The sequence below is a fragment of the Mercenaria mercenaria genome, chromosome 19 (genome assembly GCF_021730395.1).
Source record: "Mercenaria mercenaria strain notata chromosome 19, MADL_Memer_1, whole genome shotgun sequence".
NCBI classification, from domain to species: domain Eukaryota; kingdom Metazoa; phylum Mollusca; class Bivalvia; order Venerida; family Veneridae; genus Mercenaria; species Mercenaria mercenaria.
The window spans coordinates 8,204,590-8,227,126 of record NC_069379.1 but is presented as its reverse complement, the minus strand read 5'-3'; the positions used below and the strand labels follow the sequence as shown (position 1 = coordinate 8,227,126).

Genomic DNA, 22,537 nt, shown 5'->3' with positions numbered 1-22,537 from the left:
TTCTACTGATTTTGGGGTCACCAGGTCAAAGGTCAAGGTCACAGGTGCCAACGTTAACTTTTTGCATAAAGACACTTTACTCGCGAACCACTGCACCCAGGACCTTCAAACTTTACCTGCTGATAGTACTTTATGAGTACACCAACCCTACTGATTTTTGGGTCACCAGGTCAAAGGTCAAGGTCACAGGGGCCAACGTTAACTTTTTGCATGAAGGCACTTTACATGCGAGCCACTCCACCCAGGACCTTCAAACTTCACATGCTGATAGTACTTATTGAGGATACCACTCCTACTGACTTTGGGGCCACCAGGTCAAAGGTCAAGGTGCTGCGGGGGCATTTGTCACCATTAGTGGCAGCTCTTGTTTTTGGTATTTTGCATAACACATGCTATGTAAACCATTACCTTATATGTTCGGGTAGATAAGGAACTGTTTAAAATATGTTTTGAATTTCTTCTGTTTATTGGATAAGTTGACCTTGCTTCATTTGATTCCATTGGTGTATCATTATAATGCTTCAACAAGGAATCTGTTTTCACTTCATTTATACAATATTTTATAACCTGTTTCGTTGTAGTTATAAACTGTTAATACTTTAATTTAAAGGATCGCATCAAGTTTATATTTGTATACATTTTGTTTTCAATATGATGTGGCAAAGTCAGGAGGCAAAATCTGCAAAGGCTGTAAAGTCAGATATGGGCTTTCGTACAGAATAAGAAGATTGAATGAACATTATATTTGTGTTTTACCTTCAATAAAAAATAATAAAATCAGAAGTTAGCGAGGGTAATGTGCATTGTGATAAATGTTAGGGATTCAAGTTCCTCCTTGCCTAACTCCATCTTAAGGGAACGACAATCAAATATTAATGCCAGCCCTTCAGAACTAGATCCACCATCATCCCCTTCTGCTGTGAAGTGCCATGTGTGTCAAAAAGACAGACATAGATATAAATCTGCCAATATGACAAAGCTTCAACAAAAACACAGAACTAACATATTTATAAAAACAGGCATTATTATTACTTATTATTTAAGTTTTGAATGTCACCAGCAAACATAAAGCCAACCCAAAACACATGACAAACACATAATAGCTTTGATAGATGCTGCATCGGAGGTATAGGACACCGAAAGTGCGTGACTTCTCACATGATGGTAATGCAGAATAACATAAAGACTAGGAAATATCAGAAAGTTGAAACAAAAAACATAACACAAGGAGTAAATATACACCAGGCTCTTATATTTGATTGCAAAGTCTGTATCTTTTCCTCATTGCTTTCACCAGTACAGCAACGCTAAGAGGGTGCAAATGCTGTTTGACAATATCAAATTAATAGCAACTGAGAACTAAAATATGATTCTAAGAGTCAAGTTTTGAAGTACAGTACATTTCATTGAGCAGTGGTTTCATTTACACATAAATAAATTGAAATTGTGAAACATGAAATTTTGGCATTTTCTGCGTTTTTCTCTTGTCTTTTTCTGCATTTAAGGGCAAATAAGTCGCTTCACATGCAAAGCACAGAACAATCCCCATAATTCTGCAATGTCTAGTCATTAGCAAGTATTCTCAATAAATGGGATTTGTCTCCCTTCTTGTATCAAGAAATGTTGTGGTTTTCCGCAATGTTGGTAGATGCAAAATGTGTAAGATTCTACAATGTTCAAATGAAGTGGCATATTTTTGTAAAGGTATGCTGCAGAATCAAATGTCCTACATCATGGCAGTATGTGTATATAGTGTACACATTATACCCCTTTACTTTTAGTTCAGCTGATATAAAAACATTGAAATTCACCTATTTGTTATGTATGGCAGGACAAGTATGGAATTACCCCACCCACACTTAAGACATAATTCTCTCAAAACTAAAACTCCGATTGGCTAACTATTTATGGGATGTAAGGCCCATTCAAAATGCTAACTGTTAGAAAAAATATATCAAAATCTGTTTGTACCAGGAAAACAGCCTTATGGAGACCGCCCCTTTGAAAAAAATACATTGACTGAGTATTTCAACCTTGTGTTTAGTGGGATACAATGTATTAGATACTAAAAGCCTATTAGATATTTAAAAACCTATAACCTATAAACCTATTAAAACATGTAATATATAAACCTATTAAAAACCTATAACCCATAAACCTATCAAAACTATATAATCTATCAGTCTATTATGAAAAACTGTAAACTATGAACCTATTAATAACCTAAAAACCTATTTAAAAAAAATATATAAACAAAATAAAAAACCCTATGAATCCTATAGCCTATAAAAAGCCTATAACGTATAAAAATCTTATAACGTATAAACCTATCAAAATCTATAACCTATAAACCTATTGAAAATACCTATAACCTGTAAACCTATTCAAAAACCTATAACCTATACACATATTAAAAAAAACCTATAACCTATTAAAACCTATAACCTATAAACATATCAGAAACATGTAACCTATAAATCTATTAAAACCTACGATATGTAGTAAAACACAAACTGCTCGTGTCCGTAAGGGGATGAGGAAAATGTTCCAGTCATCTAACGTTTCGAGTACTCAAACCATAGACAATATCAGGACAATAGCTGGGTATAAACGAGATAGGGTGCTTGAGCAATCGATGCACACGCTAATAGGATCTCACTGTGTTTATAGTATTTGATATCTGTTTCTTATAATGATACTGTGAAACAGGTGAAACCTTTAATCACATTTATAATTTTAAGAACAGTCTGAAACCTTTATTCAAATAACTGCTGCATAATACTGAAACAAACAGTAGTCTAATGATTTAAAATCATGTGAATGTAATCATTAAATCCTAATTCTTGTTTTTAAGGCTATTAAGCTCTTTATAAATTAGAAAGCATTCATTCCGACATGTCACTGAACTTATTTCCTTCAATTAGAAATAACAATACGCTTGCCATACGTGTCGACAAATCATTCAAGATAATGTTCAAAACAGTATACACTTACTGATAATATCACAGTTAAGAAAGCCGATACAGGACCCGTCAGTTTTGGTACAAAACAGGCACTTTCTTGAGCAAGATAAGCTGCAAATTGTCCCATAGAATCCTTGCGCACATTCCAGACAGTGGGTGTGGGACGTACATCTGGCACAATTAGCCGGACATGTTCTGTTACAGTACTGTCCATACAGTCCGTCAGAGCATACCAGGTTCCCAGACTTCTTCTCGTAAGTTGAATCTATTGAAAAAAAGTATATCAAATAATCAATGTTGAAAGATATTTTTTTCCTAATACCATTAATTTTTATTTTCATGTAAACTTCCATGTTGAAACTGAATGTATTTTACAATGCGAAGTCACGTCGTTCAATAATTAGGTTTAATGATGAGCAATGGCAGCCACCAAATAATAATTCTTTGTAAAAGAAAAGAGTCTTCCATTTCCCATTATCAGGTAGATATTTCCCTAGCTTCTATTTTAACAAATATAGTTTGCAAGTTTCTTAAGTTTTCTTCATTTAGTTTGTAGATGGATTTCCCCATGCTTCTGTCTAAATCAAACTAATTTGCTAAAATCTTCCATTTCGAACCATCAGACTTTTCCCACGCTTCTATTTTTAAACTTACTCTTATTATCACAGTTAAGAAAGCCGATACAGGATCCGTCAGTTTTATTACAAAACAGGCAATTTCTTGAGCAAGATAAGCTGCAGATTGTCCCATAGAATCCTTGCGCACATTCCAGACAGTGGGTGTTTGACGTACATCTGGCACAATTAGCCGGACATGTTCTGTTACAGTACTGTCCATACAGTCCGTCAGAGCATACCAGGTTCCCAGACTTCTTCTCGTAAGTTGAATCTTTTGAAAAAAGCACCAACAATTCAACGTTCAAAGATACATGTTTTCCTAATATTGTTCCATGTTGATATTTAATGTATTTTACCAAACAAAGTTACGTCATCTGATAATTAGGCTCAATAATGAATAGAAGCAACAACCAAATACAGATAATTTGCAACAAACAAAAGTCTTCAATTTCTATTCATTAGGTAGACCTTTCCCAAAGCTTCTTTTTGAATATGATTGATAATCAACAACAAACATAAACCTAACAGGTAGATTTTCCCAAGCCTCTGTTTAAAGTAAAGTTATTTGCAAATATCGTAAGGTGGATTTCCCCAAAACTTAAAAGTAATAACAGATGCAACATGGATAACTCTTCCAATTAACTAAAATTGTAGATTTAATATCTCATTTATCCTCTCGCATTTATCCACAATATATATCTTAATCAAATTGTAGTCTAATATATTCGTTTTACCTTCAAGTGTATCATTAACAAATTATGAATTTAAATCTCATGCAAACGTTGCTTGGTACGTATTATAAAACAGGTCTATACCATTCCTTGATTGAATTATCACACCAATGATTATAGCAGCTGTTCTAGCTTCCGCTGTTCTTTCTGTAACTTTTACCTAGAAAGGAAAAGTGTGCAGTTAATCTTTCTGTAACTTTTACCTCGAAAGAAGAAGTGTGGAGTTTACCTTTCTGTAACTTTTACCAAGAAAGAAGAAGTGTGGAGTTTATCTTTCTGTAACTTTCAACTTTTACCTAGAAAGGAGAAGTGTTGAGTTTATCTTCTGTAACTTTTAACTTTTACCTAGAAAGGAGAAGTATGGAGTTTATCTTTCTGTAACTTTAACATAGAAAGGAGAACTGTGGAGTTTTTCTTTTGTAACATTTACCTAGAAAGGAGTAGTGTGGACTTTATCTTTCTGTAACTTTTAACTTTTACCTAGAAAAAGGAAGTGTGGAGTTTATCTTTCTGTAACTTTTACCAAGAAAGAAGAAGTGTGCAGTTTATCTATCTGTAACTTTTACTTAGAACAGAAAAATGTGGGGTTTATCTTTCTGTAACATTTAACTTTTACCTAGAAAGGAGAAGTGTGGAGTTTATCTTTCTGTAACTTTTACCAAGAAAGAAGAAGTGTGAAGTTTATCTTTCTGTAACTTTTACCAAGAAAGAAGAAGTGTGAAATTTATCTTTCTGTAACTTTTACCTAGATAGGAGAAGTGTGGAGTTTATCTTTCTGTAAACTTTTACCTAGAAAGGAAAAGTGTGGACTTTATCTTTCTGTAACTTTTACCTAGAACGGAAAAGTGGGGACATTATCTTTCTGCAACTTTTACATAGAACGGATAAGTGTGGAGTAACTTTTACCTAGAAAGGAGAAGTGTGGATTTTATATTTCTGCAACTTTTACCTAGAAAGGAGAAGTGTGGATTTTATATTTCTGTAACTTTTACCTAGAAAGGAGAAGTGTCGACTTTATCTTTCTGTAACTTTTACCTAGAAAGAAGAAGTGTGGACTTTATCTCTCTGTTACTTTTGCCTAGGATGTAGAATTGTGGACTTTATCTCTCTGTAACTTTTACCTAGAAAAGGAGAAGTCTGGACTTAATCTTTCTGTAACTTTTACCTAGAAAAAGAGGAGAGTGCAGTTTATCTTTCTGTAACTATAAAGGAGGTTTGGACTTTATCTCTCTGTGATTTTTACTTAGAAAGGAGAAGCGTCGACATTATTTTTCTGTAACCTTTAACTAGAAAGGAGAAGTGTGGAGTTTATCTCTCTGTAACTTTTACCTAGAAATGAGAAGTGTCGACTTAATCTTTCTGTAACTTTTAACTTTTACCTAGAAAAGGAGAAGTGCGGAATTTATCTTTCTGTAACATTTTGTGCTTAGAAAATGAGAAGTGTGGACTTTATCTTTCTGTAAACTTTTACCTAAAATGGAGAAGTGTGGAATTTATCTTTTTGTAAATTTTGTCAAGAAAGGAGAAGTGTGGAGTTTATCTTTCTGTAACTTTTACCTAGAAAGGAATAGAAAGGAGAAGTGTGGACTTTATCTCTCTGTAACTTTTACCTAGGATAAAGAAGTGTGGACCTTATCTCTCTGTAACTTTTACCTAGAAAAGGAGAAGTCCGGACTTTAACTTTCTGTAACTTTTACCTAGAAAGGTGAAGTGTTTTTTTTTTATCTTTCTCTAACTTTTACTTAGAAAAGGAGAAGTGTGGAGTTTATCTTTCTGTAACTTTTACCTCAAAATGGAGGTTTTGACTTTATCTCTCTGTAAATTTTACCTAGAAAGGAGAAGTGTGGTCTCTATTTTTCTGTAACTTTTAACTAGAAAGGAGAAGTGTGGAGTTTATCTATCTGTAACTTTTACCTAGAAAGGAGAAATGTGGACTTATCTGTCTGTAATTTTTACCTAGAAAGGAGAAGTGTGGACTTTATCTTTCTGTAACTTTTACCTAGAAAAAGAGAAGTGTGGAGTTTATTTTTCTGTAACTTCTACCTAGAAAGGTGAAGTGTAGAGTATAATGCCATAATCAGTTGCGATACTAGCAAACACATAGATACATCTTATAAAGATGTCAGAACAGAACAGAACAGAAAAGAACAGAGCAGATATTTTAAAGACTTGTACATGTTACATCGCCATTACATAACAAACAACATATTATTACAATGTCCTAACATATGTAAGTGACAAATTATTCCTGTGCAGGTAATAATGTGTGCAGTGAAGTGTTTTACGATGTGTATTGTGTGATTAACCTAACTTATAGTCTTGTTCAGTTCTGCATATATGACATGTGTTTGAAGGTGTTTGCAATGTAACAGCCCAAAAGCTATTGCTGTAGATTATAGTTTAAACTGACTACCTATGATGCTAGGAGGAATAATCCTTTAAGGAAAATGTGTACGACGGGCGGATGGATGGACGACAGCCATCTGACTATCATAAAAAGCTCGGAGCACATCGACCATTGTCATGCATTATCCGTATGGGAACAGTTTGATTTATAGTACTGCACCTGATGGAATTAATTAAAATTTAGATCTTACCTTCAATGCATAACGTGATACTTCGCTATAGGCGAGGGGTTGTGTTTCCAATATAATCGCTCTGTCACCATATGACTGAATCGAAAATTTCGAGCCAGTCGAATCAATTGTATAATCATACCTTTGAGTATCACCAGCAATCTGTTATATACATTAAAATAGTATTCGATAAATAAAAAACATGTATTATTTCAATTCTAGCACGATATCAATGAGTATCATTTACATCCTAGACCACACCCACCAAATATTTCCCTGCTTTATGTGATTGTCTGTTCAAGCTCGGCACAATGCCTATGGAAGCCGTGACTGACATGCATACAGTGATTTTGTTGCAAAATAACACAGTGTTTAATAGGAAAATGAATTGGGTCGTGTTAGAATTAATAGGAAAACAAATTGGGTCGTGTTAGAATTAATAGGAAAACAAATAGGGTCGTGTTAGAATTTGTGTTTTCATTATATGAAATCATTGTCTTCATACATCATGAATATCTGTTTTTAGGTTTTGTATCTAAAATACAAAACTACATGTGGGCACTAATTATTCTAGGTATATGTGTAGTTAAGTGCAGCAAAGTTCACAGTCTGTAAAAAATTAACAAAGGATCATTTTCTGAGAGTTATTTGAGCCGAAAAATATCATGGGTACATTATTTTGGAAAATGGAGACAACTCTGCTAAAACTGGATGTATCAATGGTTAGTGATTTGAACAGAAAAACATATAAAGATCAAATTAAAATATACTTTGGGGAAATCGTGCTATTTTCTGAAGTGATATTTATCAACATAACTCATAGAATATTACAAGATGAAATATGTTGTGAGAAGAGAAAAGGCCCTGCTGCCTACAGGTATGCGACATATGTTGAGAAAAACAAAGAAAACAATCTAAGGACTGTTAGAAACATGACAGTGCAATCTTGTATGTCATGGAACATCGATTACTTTCCCATTACCCTTAAATATCGTGGATAGAAATAAGACTGACAAACAGTGCGACACTTTTATTCTGTAACAATTTCTGTTTTCCTTGTATAGGGAGGGTTAAGGGTAAGTCTTCACTTTTTCTGTGGAAACTAAATGATAAATTCAGATGAAACCGTATGCTAACAGTAGATTATATAAATTCTAGTGATCAATTAATGTTCATGAAACAGCAAAATGTGTTCAGTTTTTGGTCATATTAAGCATGAGACAAACTTACATCTTGAACATTGATCAGAGTTGTTGGCTATGTGTTGCATACAATGTATTATATATATAATATAAATCATAGATAAATTATGTAACTAATAAAATAAATTTAGAATAATCATATAAATCATACAGTGCAATAGAGAAATAATATGAATCGTACTAAACAATAGGTGAATCAAATCATAAAATGCAGTAGATAAATCATATAAAACAGGTAATACATTAGATAAATCATATAAATCCATTAGGTAAATCATACAAATCATAAAAATACATTAGATAAATCATACAAATCATACAAATGCATTAGATAAATCATATAAATCATAAAAATACTTTAGATAAATCATAAAAATACACAAAACAAATCATATAAATCATACACAATACATTAAACAAATCAGATACATGTAATCATATAGATTGAACATAAATCAAACATACAAGATCAGCGTCTGTCACTCTAATCTCCAGTGGTTCTACTTCTCCCGACGCCGCAGTTCTAACAATTGTGCCAGATGGTGCATCTTCAGCTATATAGCCGACATTACCATCAACGTTTGTCATGACGACCGGATAGTTGAAATTTGAAGGGATAATAGTAAACATAATTTGAGCTATACAATACTTGCTTTCATCATCAGTTTGTTTAGCCTAAAACAAAGAAACATAAAATTATTATATTCCATTATCGGACTCGGAGAAAAAACAATAACAAAACAACATGGCAGTCTGCAAACAAAAAAAAAAAGGCAATATTCGCATCATTTTGGGCCTTTGTTATCGAGTGGTTAAGGTCTTTGTTATAGAAATTCACACTGTGGGTACGAATCCGTGCTTTGGGTGTATAATACTACCATATCATCCAGCCGACGGGGGTTCTAACCATGTGCCCACTAGTGCCCGAAATGTGTATCTGTGAATTTATATCCAACAAAAATACACTGTTAAGCTCACAAATTACACAAAACAGTACAATGAAACCATTGTATTTCTTACACTAAAATCTTATAATGTATGTTAAATGAACATAACCTTTTTATCGGGACATTTACAATTAGTAATTACTACAATTAATGTGATTCGATGTCATTATTTAGAAGGTTGAAATTTGTGAAAAATGTGTGTACAATGTGTAGCTTCGGTAGTTTGCTAAACTTAACACTTTAACATCGTCAGATTTCATGTACTTCTGTCAGCTTTATGGTCTGTTACAAAAGCTTTTTGTATTACTGTTAGCTTTATGGGCTGTTTTAATTTGTTTCTTTTTGGTATTACTCTCAGCTTTATGGCCCGTTTCAAAATCATTTGTATTACTCTCAGCTTTATAGCCTGTTTCAAACTCTTTTGTATTACTCTCAGCTTTATGGCCTGTTTCAAAATCATTTGTATTACTCTCAGCGTTATGGCCTGTTTCAAAATCTTTTGGTATTACTGTTAGTTTTAAGGGCTGTTTGATTTTGTTTTGTATTACTCTCAGCTTTATGGCCTTTTTCAAAATCGTTTGTATTGCTATCAGATTTAAGGCCTGTTTCATAATCTTTTGGTATTACTGTTAGCTTTATGGGCTGTTTTAATTTGTTTCTTTGTTGTATTACTCTCAGCTTTATGACCTGTTTCAAAATCATTTGTATTACTCGCAGCTTTATAGCCTGTTTTAAAATCTTTTGTATTACTGTCAGCTTTATGGCCTGTTTCAAAATCTTTTGTATTACTCTCAGCTTTATGGCCTTTTTCAAAATCGTTTGTATTACTATCAGATTTAAGGCCTGTTTCAAAATCTTTTGGTATTACTGTTAGCTTTATGGGCTGTTTTAATTTGTTTCTTTGTTGTATTACTCTCAGCTTTATGACCTGTTTCAAAATCATTTGTATTACTCGCAGCTTTATAGCCTGTTTTAAAATCTTTTGTATTACTGTCAGCTTTATGGCCTGTTTCAAAATCTTTTGTATTACTCTCAGCTTTATGGCCTTTTTCAAAATCGTTTGTATTACTATCAGATTTAAGGCCTGTTTCAAAATCTTTTGGTATTACTGTTAGCTTTATGGGCTGTTTTAATTTGTTTCTTTGTTGTATTACTCTCAGCTTTATGGCCTGTTTTCAAAATCATTTGTATTACTGTCAGCTTTATGGCCTGTTTCAAAATCTTTTGTATTACTCTCAGCATTATAGCCTGTTTCAAAATCTTTTGGTATTACCGTTAGCGTTAAGGGCTGTTTTTTTTTTTTGTTTTGTATTACTCTCAGCTTTATGGCCTTTTTCAAAGTCGTTTGTATTGCTATCAGATTTAAGGCCTGTTTCAAAACCATTTGGTATTACTGTTAGCTTTATGGGCTGTTTTAATTTGTTTCTTTGTTGTATTACTCTCAGCTTTATGGCCTGTTTCAAAATCATTTGTATTACTCTCAGCTTTATAGCCTGTTTTAAAATATTTTGTATTGCTGTCAGCTTTATGGCCTGTTTCAAAATCTTTTGTATTACTCTCAGCTTTATGGCCTTTTTCAAAATCGTTTGTATTACTATCAGATTTAAGGCCTGTTTCAAAATCTTTTGGTATTACTGTTAGCTTTATGGGCTGTTTCAATTTGTTTTTTTTGTTGTATTACTCTCAGCTTTATGGCCTGTTTCAAAATCATTTGTATTACTCTCAAATTTATGGTCTGCTTCAAAATTTTTTGTATTACTGTCAGCTTTACGGTGTGTTTCAAAATGTTTGGTATACCTAGCTTTATGACCTGTTTCAATATATTTTGTATTAATGACACCTTTATAGCCTGTTTAAAAATCTTTGGTATTTTGACGCTTTGCTTAGAAGCAAATTACCTTAAGTTATTTTACCTATTTTAAGTATATCTTAGACCATATCTTTTTCAATCTAGACTAACTAATTTCAGATGCCTCTGTAAATTCGCTGAAATCGAAACACTTGCCCATCACCTCTTTGGGTTTAAGAGGTCTTCATGGGAGGAATTCCTACAACTTGATAACTGTTTTTCTACCGAAGTACCCGGAATTGTCTTCAATGTCCCGGCGAGGCACCTTGGATCTTTCTCCATCACTGAGAACCGCCTCGGTAGCCTATATATATATAGCTATTGGTAGAGCACCCACTTCGAATTCGGGAGGACATGGGTTCGCTCCCTGGCAGCGTAATACCAAAGACGTGAAAATTCTATTAGTAGCGTCCTCGGTATGCGCTCAACATTAAGAGGACAGTACTAAGATTGGTCAGCTCGGTGTCGGTATAATATCATTAGGTTGGGTCACGTCAAGTGTCTGCGGCACTAGAAATTGTTCACTGTTACAGGTAGACAACATCGTTTATGTGACTGAACAATTGTTGAAAAAAAAAACACAACCCAAAAATAACCTCGAACACACACTCCTCCGCATTGAACCTGCTGTCATATGACTTATGGCGTTGTGAGTTAAGGCCGAAACAAATATAGCTCTCTTACCTTAAGAAACAAAGAAAATTCCTTTGTTTCATGTCTTGTAACTGTTCTTATTTGTCTTAGTGTAGCAGTGTAGACTTCATGTGTCCCTAAGTTCTTATTTGTAGTTGGGCCACTTGAGGATACCATGATATGATTCGCAAATCCACTTGGTGCACCTGTTGCGTATATTGTAATAAAATTAACAGTTAAACAGGGTTTATATACATATTTAATATGAAAGTATTAAATAGACACCTCGGTAGTGCGAAGAAACAAGCAACTGCAGTGAATTCATTTCTCCAGTCGAATAGGATTTGAGTGTGTGAACTTTCGAAAAATATAACAATGAAAGAGCAATAACTCTGTAGGTACTGAATAGCGCAATTAGCGCATGCATCGCCGCCCTAAAGTATATTCTTAAAGAAAGCTTCACAAAGATTAATCAAATTGTTATTTTTTTTAAAATTTCAAAACAATTCAAGGAAAATAACCTTGGTTACTTGGGTGATGCCGACAAAAGTGCGGATGCACCACCACCGTATAGTGAACTACATCTGTGGATCCATCAACAGTTTACTTAAATACTGTAAAATCTCCTGTTTTAACCAAACTCCTGTTTTTAACAAATCAAGGGGAAAACCTTTAACTGGGTCAAGGGGGATAATACTATATGAGAGCATAGGCCATGCACTAGTTAATTTTCATGTAAAGCTTGAAGATTCTAGCTAAAATACATTTTGAATTATAGGCATTTTTATTTTTTTAATCAAATCAAAGGGAAAGAAACTCGGTCAAGGGGAATATAACTACTTGCGAGCAAAAGTCCGTTGTCAGTATATTGTGACTGGGTGGGGTATTAGGTCATGTGTTTACGACGTGTTATTCTAGTGAGGTCACGTTATAAAGTATGTCATTGTGCTTTCTGCTACAAGTACACACCGTCGTCCATAAGACTGAAAAATTAATGAGAAAGACGTTATACTCGAACATACACTAAAACAAATACGAAAGTTACGTACTTCCAATTAGTTCAAACGCTATTGCAGCATTTAGGTTATCCATGTCAAATGCCGTTATATTTTCTAAATTGATGTCGTGTCCTGCTACAACTGGCAACATTAAAAGAGCGCCGGGAACCTGTAATAGAATATATGTACTGACTATATCAAGCATTATTTTAAAAAAAGTTCACACTACATGGGTAGCATACTACAAAATACATACCCATGTACTTCCACTTTTAACTGGACGTAGGATTTTATCAGATGTTACTGTATGAAATAGCAAGATAAGTTTTGAAAACATGGATATAATTGCCTAACCAATAACTGGCAGTTGTGGGCATTTACGTAAAATGAATCGAGGCAATGAAGTAACTTACCGCAATAATATTTTCAGGAAACTTTCGATTACCGAGATAATCTTTTCAGAAACTTCGCCTTCTCTAGATAATAGTTATAAATACCGCAATAGCTACTAATTTATCTCGTGCATATAAAAGCTTAACATGGTAAAATCTAGTAGTGCGACAGTTAATTACACATTTTATTAGCGTGTAAAGTTGCTTCGACATTTTTATTTGCATTCTGTCAGAACAGACATCGGTCAAAGTGAGCTACTTTAACATGAAACAAATTATATTCTGTGTTAATTTTATGATAAAAAGTTACCATGTTTCCTGAAATCAGTTCAGTCCGGTATATCACCGCGTCGCATGAATGTAGAATCGGTGAAGTATGACGGCATTTATCGTGGTAGAAGGTGGGCGGTAAATCGTCGCTGTCCTCGACAAATATGGTTAAAGTTGCCGTTGATGTTTTTCTTTCTGCCGCATCAACCGCCCCATCCTAATTTATATAACAAAGATTTCTTATTTATAATTAGTTAATGACGCACCACAAAATAACTGTATTCTTTTCTATTCCCATGATGGTAATTTTACATGATTTGCATGGAAAACAAGAGATAAACAAGTATTTAGTTACAAACTGACAGTGACATGTATTATGCCAAGACAATGTGTGTAATGTCTTAACACTGTATTGAAATAACGTAGCATTATATACAGAAATCAGTGTATGTAGTTAAATTTCAATCACATTTTGTTTCTATAATGTAAGATATTTATGCATCTATAGTTTTGAAACTATGCTTAAATGAGAAGATTGATTGAATAAGTTTGCAGATGAAGTTGTCAAAACACATTTATTCAGGAAGGGCCTAAATTGTCCATCTGAATACTTGTAGTACAGCTGTATATTACATGTACCTGTATTATAAGAATAATTTCCATGATGTTTTGGTGGGTGAAAAAATAGGTCACTAGGTCGTGATGGGCCTTTAAATACACACCACAAAATAATTGTATTTTTTTGTATTCACATGATGGTAATTATACATAGTTTGCATGAAAAATAAAGATAAATGACAAGAGTATCAAGTTACAAACTGACAGTGTCATATATATAAGGCCAAGTCAACGTGTTTAATGTCTCAATACATTCTTGAATCAATGTAATAGCCTATAATAGTATGCATGGTACTATTAAGGTGAGTTTAGATCACACTTTGTATCTACCATGTAAGAAATGTGTTATTCTGTTTGTTTAACTGTTCTGAAATAGAATGACTGAAAAAGTTTGCAGATGTAGTTGTGAAAACACATTAATTCAAGGATGGCCTACATTGTCTCTCATATACCTTATCAAATAGCTGCATTATACCAGTATTATCAGAATGATTTGCGTGGAGTTCATGTGGGAGGAAACTGTGGGTCACTGTGTTTAGGTGGGTCTTTAGGTTTGTCATGTTGAGGTGCTAGGGGCCCATGATCTGACCTTTTGAGTTTATAAACAACACTCATTTTATCCTAATTCAAACACAGCTCTAAACAAATTGAATAATACATGTCCTTTAAAAGAAATGGAAAAAAAAAATAGAATTCTCGTAAAATATCTATTTGTTTTGGCAATTGGCAATCTGTGAATTGTGTGTACTTTTTAAGGTTTGCTTTTATATAAAGTTTCACCTGGTAGGGATACTTTTATCTTGTCACTTTGGAACATGGTGAAATGGTTAGTGTGAGGTTAGATGCGCACCATAAACCCGTGTAAGTTCTTCAGTGGTGTTTTGTCCACTGACCGTTACAAAGCGTGGCCTAACTGTGTTCCTTTATTTGTTCGTGTTATCCTCCTGTGTTTGCTTTGTATGTGCGCACGCGCGTGTGTGTGTACGCGTGCGTGCATGCGTATGTGTATGTTTTGGTCGTGTGCATGTCCGCGTGATGCGAGTTGCGATTTGGGGAGACTGCGTTTCTGAAATGTGATATTCACTGTTGGATTGTCTTTATAAACTGAATCAAAATGAAATTTCGTACAATTATGTATTGCATGAATACATTGAACAGCAGGTTTAGCAGGTAGAGCACATGAACAAAGGATTTGTAGTTTTGTTACACCCCAGGTATTGACGAACCTTGAATATATAGCGGAACACAATCACATATTGAATTAAAACACCCCTTAATTGCGTTGATATAACAATATTATTAATGGATAAAGGAATAAAATCATTTTAATCTAACCATACGTAACGCACAATATGGAAACTCGTTTGGTGTAAACGACAGGTAAGCGACGATGTTTTCTGCTCTAAATTGTTATCTGTTTCATGTAATTACTGTCTGTTCATTTAAAAATACGTTTATATTAAACGTTGCTATAAAGGTCCGGAATAAGATTTATATTCACCCCAATACATGCCAAATGTCAAATAAATGTGTTCACACTTTTAATAATCATTGCAGTCTAATGAAATAAATCATTTCAAATGTGGATATTCTAATGTCAAGTTATAAAGTCTGATGTTTACTTTCAAACTGACCTTCCCTATAAAGGTCATTTATCTGTACGTAGGGATTTCCTATTACAAAACGTGTTGGGTGCAATATTTTCCTTTATATGTATCAATGAAACGGGGAATCCTGTAATCACATGTGGTGTAGCTCCAGTCTCAAAACAATAAGTGAACACGCTTTGTCGCAGGTCATTAAAATGTAAACAAACAAATTTACTAGTCGCCAAAAACAAAACTGAAAACTGTTGCTTTATTAAAAAATATTCGGATGATAGTCTGAGGGGAATTTATTGGGGATCGACTATGTTCTTTGTTGTCTGAATTGACATCTGTATTTTATAAATAAGCACCTGAATTTCTAAAAAGTACTTTTAAACACTTCATTTATGGCTTTAATGAATAAAAGTGGATTTGGTTTTAGTGTGTTTTCAAAACAGTATGATGTACTTGCGTAAAGTCCACTTTTTTTTTTCATAAAGTACTAGTAATTCAATATTAAGATAAGTACGTTCGGGCGAACCGTACGATTTGTTTCGAAATTCTATGGGAGAAACTGGTGTATACACAATACTTCTTACTATAACTAACTGAAGAACTAGTAATTTTCGAATAAGTAAAAAAATATTAAAATAAATACCACAGCAATTACAGACAAAACAAAAATGTTTTTCTCCTTCGTGTCAAAATCAAGTCTCGAACTAAGCTCGACCTCCCCATGTTGTGCGTCTGGGATGTTGAAGTATGTCTTCCCTGCCTAAAGAAAAATACGGTAGTAACATATCAATATTTAGCATTACTAGATAAATATACATATGAAGAGTGTACAAAATTAAAAGAATCCTTTGCAAGGCCTCTTGCACAATTTCTCGCGTCAGGTACGTTTACCTTAAAGCAAATATTGTCATTTTTTTCAATTGAAACATGATTTTGGCATAAAAAGGAGCGGACACACATTGGCAATTGGTAATAAACGGGAGATCATGTCCAGTTTTTCTTTTTATAAAATACTAGTGATAGTAGACTTCTAATACGCTAGTTTCTGTTTAAACACGTTTACGCTAAGATGACGTCACGTTAACGTGTTTTCCTTGCGACCATGAAAGAGCGCCACTATATTTTATCTACTGTGTTAGATTAAGGGCATTATAGAATTGAAATAAAGTATATTAAACCGTGTTTTACCTAAATTAATACACTCTCGCAAGAATAACTCACTTAGGCTACACCGTCTTGAAATTATTCTTCGGATGTATAACCTCTATCCGTGTATTTATAATGTTAAAACACGGGCTTTCTATACATTTTTTTTTTAATTGTATGGAGTTTTGACATTGCTCGGACGCAAATTATAGCAGTTTGCTCTGCGTTCAAACCGGATAATGTAGAAATCCAGTATGAGTACCGATTTTTTTAATTTTTATATCAGAATAAATGAAAATCATATAACATACTATAACTTTACTTTTGTCTAATGTAGTCATGATCTTAATCAAACACATTAGTCAGTGAAATAGATACTTTTTGTGTAGATGGCATACGTAACGACTATATAAATCTGTATAATTAGCCTTTAGCCTGCTTTCGAATAATAAATGCTACTGCCCTAATTAAGTGATGGACCAGGTCATTTAAGAAATTCAGCAGTCTAATGGTAAAAGTTGTACGTGACAAACGCTTCTCAATTTTGAATGAAAAAAATAGTAAGGTCAAATATTTTCCTGCGTTTTCATTGCAAATAATTTGTCAGCAGCAAGTTTCAAAGCCTTCTTAAATACTTAAATACAACAATAATTCCCTGACATCTTAAATTTTTCTCTTTTTTGTTGTCGTACTATTTTGGATGTCAGTCCCTTTAATGATAACTGGAACATTTAATGGTCACATTTTCTCGTTACGAACAGTCGAATACATGTATAATACAATCCTGCACAAGGATAGACAGACATAATTGAACGTACAAATTTATTTCCACTTATAATTGAGAAGTATATTGCCCCGTAAAGGCCAGCATCCTTATCCTCAGCCGTCAATTGAAACACGCTACTTCGAAGTGGCAATGTCTGGAAATGTAAAGTTGAAAGAGATGTCAATGCTTTGAAGAGAAAAAGACCCAACAGTTTAAACATAATTTACTACAATTTAATACAGAATATTTGATAACAAAGGACGTATTTTGACCATAAGCATTCCAGCCTACAATATTACACGATTGTTTTTTCTTGTAATACATATGAACAAGACACCCGATTGTTATAACAGATCCGCCATAAGTATATCAGAATTGCTATATTTACATCAATTACTGTACGAACAAACTCGCCTCAATTAGAGTTTATTGTACCTCTTTTAAAATCATGAACAAGATGAAGAGTTAGTTAGACATAACAAACATCTTGACTATATAATTGTGTAGTGTGGAGTACCTTTTGTGAAGTAACTATGAGGAAATCAAATTCACACGTATTACAGTGAAGTACAGATTAGTCAATTTTATTTTGTAATGTTATTAATTATGGGTAATCAAATCACAGATAAATGTACGCCTTGTGTGACTGGAACAACGTATGAAATAATCAGTAACAGCTTATCTCATTATACATACTGTATGATTGTGAAGTATTAGGTAGTCAAACACAAATTATCTTACCTCTTGTATGACAGCAGAGTATTTAGAATTGACAAATTCTGGTGCATTGTCATTGATATCTTTCACCATTACAGTGACACTGATGTACTTTGGCTAAAATATAATGCACACTTTTCTTAATGAGAAATTTTCGAACATTAAACGTTATTGTGCAAAAAATAAACATCAGTTACATCATGTACATGAGTCAAAGGGCGGAAATGGTAAGTAACTCAATATTAAACAGATTGCTGTTCACCTTTATGTATGAGGTTCTGTATATACACAATGTTCTCACTTTTGTAATTGCAATCAATGAAACCATTTCAGCTAATTTTTGAGGTAATACAAAGACGAATTGACCTATTTGTTTGTAAATTTTAAATATGTTTAACTTGAGTATGGTAAATAATTCTGAGATAAATCCGCTAAATATATTGACTTTGGTTGATAAATACATCTTAAGTCTATGGAAAAAAACGTCATGAATTGTATAATAATTACCTGGGTGTTACTGGCGGCTTGGTGCCTGCATATCACATCTAAACTAAATACGTCGAAATCATCTACAGCCAGGATGGACGTGCCCTGAAATATTGAGGACAAATTAAGGTGTGGCTTTGCTATAACGGTTATCTGACTGCAAGAGTGGTAACTTTTGTAAACGTCAAAGAAGTGTTGATCAATGCAGTGAACCTTTAATGATAATTGGCAATTTCCATTCATTTACCAAAAAATGTATTCTCCGTATGCAACTTTGGTACTTTCCGGTTGTTTTAAAAATAATTTTCTGTCATGGCCGAAGGATGCCGAAATCGCATACGGAGGAAACGTTACCACACAGAAATTGCCGAATGTAATATAGGTACTCTACCTTAACAGATATAGTCTATTGGAATGTAAAATGTATGCATTGTAATTTTTAAAGGATATTTAAGTGAATTCTATTTTTGTACTCACATCTCGATCTACTGCTTTTGATAGAGACATTGTTACGTATGTTCCATTGAAACCCATACTAACACCAAACTTCTTCGCATCTTCTGCATTCACTTCTAAACTTATATTTTTTCCACCAGATATTGGAAGAATGACAGTTTGGTTACCTAAAGAAAAAAAAAGATTTATTTATAAAACACATATGCCACTTTTGGTAGCTTGTTGGGGATAGCCGTATGTGACCTTATTTGAAGGCTAGAGCTGCGAAGATACAGTACGAAAAAACAAGAAACATCCATACGTACTCGTAAATTTAGTTGTACTTCAAAACAAAATCATGAATATACAGTCAAATAACCTGTCGTATGGGAGGGGCATGAAATGGAAAAGATGTGCCGGAATATGACGAGTGAGTAATTTATTATAAGTTGTTGTCCTTGCTATATTCCTGTCAAAATAGATTATATTCTCAAAACCCTGTTGGCTTTTTTGAGACCTTTTAGAAATGATTACTAACATTTAATATTCGATAACATCATATGGTGAAAACAATAAATGTTTTAAAGTATGCAAACTTTGAAAAATAGCCCGCAATAAAGTTTCGGATACGCTTGAAACAGAAAACCCTTCTGAACTATTTTGTATGCTTCCCAAACGATTAATATGTGAATGTCGATATTAGTCAATACATAACATATATTTACGTTCTTCGTATATATCAACACGCACTGATGCCCCGCCTTCTATATTTCCAGTTTTGAGGTCATAAATCATACCTGTAAAATTAAAACACAGAATACTAAATTATAGCGAACTTAAAGCATAGCTGCAAAGAAAAGACAAACTTTAAGACACGTACTGCCCGTCTAAGTGTACTTACTTCGTGTATAATTGTAACAGAACCTTAGTCGTGGATATGTCTAGTTCTTCCAAAATTAAAAACAATAAGTTACATTTGTCTACTAGGAACAAAGGGGAGGTAAGGTGGGGTTGGATGCATAATTAAAAAAGTCAATAAAGCATTCATTATTCATAATATCCGTAATAGGAATTTATCTCTATTTAATGTACAATTTCGTTCCTTACAGCAATCGAATATTGAGACTGCCCTTCCCCGCGTCCTTTCTCAGTAACATCAAGTTTTCTTTAACTCAACATTTACACATATTACATGTGTAAAAATAGTAGAAAAGAAAAAAAATGAGACATCCGCAGATGTGTTCATACGGTAGCGCACACGGAACCTTCAATGATACACTAGCGTGTAATTCTATGGCGTATGGTCCCCAGTTGAAATAATGGGCTTGACCTAAGCGAGAAAACAATGGGCAGAACTAAACTAATTTAGAAAAGGGGTCAGAGGTTACAGAGCCTGAATATCAGAGACACTGTCAAAAGAAAAAATTGAAAAGCGGGCACGATATCTAAGCGGTGATTATACAATACAAAAAGGTATGAAAGTTGGAGTATTGGAACCATCAGAGAAGAAATGGTCAAGCTGTAAAACAAAATAAGACACATATAGAGTGATCTCACAAGACACATCAGAAAGAAACAGATGTATAACATTCATCAATGTTTAAACAATGCTTCAATTTAAAAAAGGTTGCTAAAGGCTAAGCTTAAAACGTTAAAGACCAAGTCTATTGTATATGCTTCTATAACGCAGTGAAACACATAAAACATTTGAAATTATATCAAACAACTCGTTGGTTCGCCTTGCCAACCTGTGTATTACAGGTTGATTCAAAATAACAGCAAGTTCACTTACATGGGTTTGTTTGTGGAGATGGTTTCTGTCCTGTCGTAAACTTGAGCTGAAGAAGTGCAAACACAACTGCCAAGGTCAGGAAATTACAAATCGCCATCGGGAAAATAACACTAAAGAAAGAGTTATATACATTTAATGATACTCAATTTTGCCTTATTATAGTTATATCAAAGAAACTCTAAACATTGTATTAATACTGATAACATAATTAAAGTAGATGTAACAATATGATTTACGCGAACAAACATTTGTGTAGTCATAAAAAACAATGATAATGATATCTTATCAAAGTACATAATGATTTTAAGGTTGTTCTGTACGGTAAATTAACCGGAAGTGACCGTAAAGTCAATTGTTAAAAAAAACGTGTATAGAGCAGCCGTTATAGGCACGGATTAACTGTTCCTGGAATCTACATTAGCATGTGTATTCTGTGATTAAAAGTCTATACATGTAACCAAGAAACAGGAGTAAAACCTAAAACCGAATGGATATAAATTCAAGTCGCAATATAGTACATGAAAAATAAGTCTCCAGCAAATGGAGTTTTTAAGGTGCTTAATCACGATTTTATCAAGAAATTGATCTAATAAATAACCATTTACACTCAGTAGTGTACACTTAGTGTTTGATACATGTAAGATGTTTGAGCGGTTATGCCTTTGCGACTACTTTCGTGCAGGCTGATCACGGTCGCACTGTTCGCTGTTCAGTCTGTAAATGTTCAGTGAACACGACTTTATTGTAGACATTTAGCAGGGTAAAGGTAAAATATTATTTTCCTATCCTTCATGGCCATCTGAGGTTGAGTTTTTATAGCATTTGTATAAATTAAATAAAGATACTTTGCCTATGGAATGATATAGATAAAACAACTATTATATTATTTTTGTCAAGTATTTACATTGACAAACTATATATGTAATAGAAATTCATAAGAGATGCACGTTTGTACACTAGAGGTGTACTGGTCAGGAACCCAGGCAATCCTTGCGTGTATCAGTGCTATACACTGGGCACGTTAAAGAACCAGGCTGTCTATTCGAAATGAGCTAGGCTAAGTTAGCCGGACAAGCCTGTATCTGATTTCTGATCTCTCTGTCGTGGGGGCTTTGTCTCACTCTGTCCCTCTGGTCAGATCGCTCTGTGTCTGTACTAGTAGAGGATGAATTATGCGCCCTGTGTGGCTGCATTTGAACTATGTAAAGCGCCTTTGAACGTGAAATTGATCATGAAAAGGGCGCTATATAAATCTGGTATAATAATAATAATAATAATAGTTTGTAAAATTATTATTACCTCTCTTTACCTACACAGTTTTAAAACTTTTGGACAAGATATTTAGAATATCCAAAATAACTATCAAATGCAAATGTAAAACTAGAAATCAAATTGTAAACGAAAGAAGAGGTCCCGTTTTTGAATACTTATATATTTTGTAAATGTACAAAAATTTAAACTATAATAAGAACACATTTAAATAGGGATCTTGCCCTTTGTAATGGGTAGTTTCGTCCACTTAATTAATTAAACTTTAATAGAGTATTCCAAACATGAAAAATGTGATAACATGTTGCTCAAATGTGATTTAACCACCTTAAAACTAGCGTAAATGTCAAAACTACACAATGTCAAACAATTAACTCAGCAATCACCAGGTAATATATCCAAAATAGCGCTTTAATAGCTATAGAATAGCTGTAATGTATTCTACACGTAGATCTATATGAATATGAAATAATTTTACATTAATCATTTGCAGATATACATATTTATCTGAACATCCAGTTTATATTTG

The 22,537-nt window shown here is 33.6% G+C and overlaps 1 protein-coding gene across 7 annotated transcripts in view; it reads right to left on the bottom strand.

The window, feature by feature from the left end:
• The window catches only part of LOC123542083 (cadherin-99C-like), a 28,304-nt gene extending 7,455 nt beyond the window's left edge, over positions 1–20,849 (bottom strand). For 6 of the 7 annotated variants that reach the window (XR_008368655.1, XR_008368653.1, XR_008368654.1 and 3 more), the window contains exons 1-15: positions 20,740–20,849; positions 19,673–19,744; positions 18,990–19,135; positions 18,534–18,617; positions 18,051–18,143; positions 17,362–17,463; positions 16,041–16,157; positions 13,219–13,395; positions 12,568–12,685; positions 11,570–11,724; positions 8,555–8,764; positions 6,909–7,049; positions 4,396–4,471; positions 3,618–3,851; positions 2,995–3,228 (exon numbers count right to left, since the gene is read on the bottom strand). Coding sequence is in view for 4 of the 7 variants with exons in the window: in XM_053531621.1 (XP_053387596.1) it covers positions 2,995–3,228; positions 3,618–3,851; positions 4,396–4,471; positions 6,909–7,049; positions 8,555–8,764; positions 11,570–11,724; positions 12,568–12,685; positions 13,219–13,395; positions 16,041–16,157; positions 17,362–17,463; positions 18,051–18,143; positions 18,534–18,617; positions 18,990–19,135; positions 19,673–19,744; positions 20,740–20,836 (2,056 nt within the window). In the remaining 3 variants the exon portion in view is untranslated. The remainder of the gene's footprint in view (positions 1–2,994; positions 3,229–3,617; positions 3,852–4,395; positions 4,472–6,908; positions 7,050–8,554; positions 8,765–11,569; positions 11,725–12,567; positions 12,686–13,218; positions 13,396–16,040; positions 16,158–17,361; positions 17,464–18,050; positions 18,144–18,533; positions 18,618–18,989; positions 19,136–19,672; positions 19,745–20,739) is intronic. The other variant, XM_053531623.1, reaches the window with a different exon arrangement.
• Positions 20,850–22,537: the final 1,688 nt, after the last annotated feature.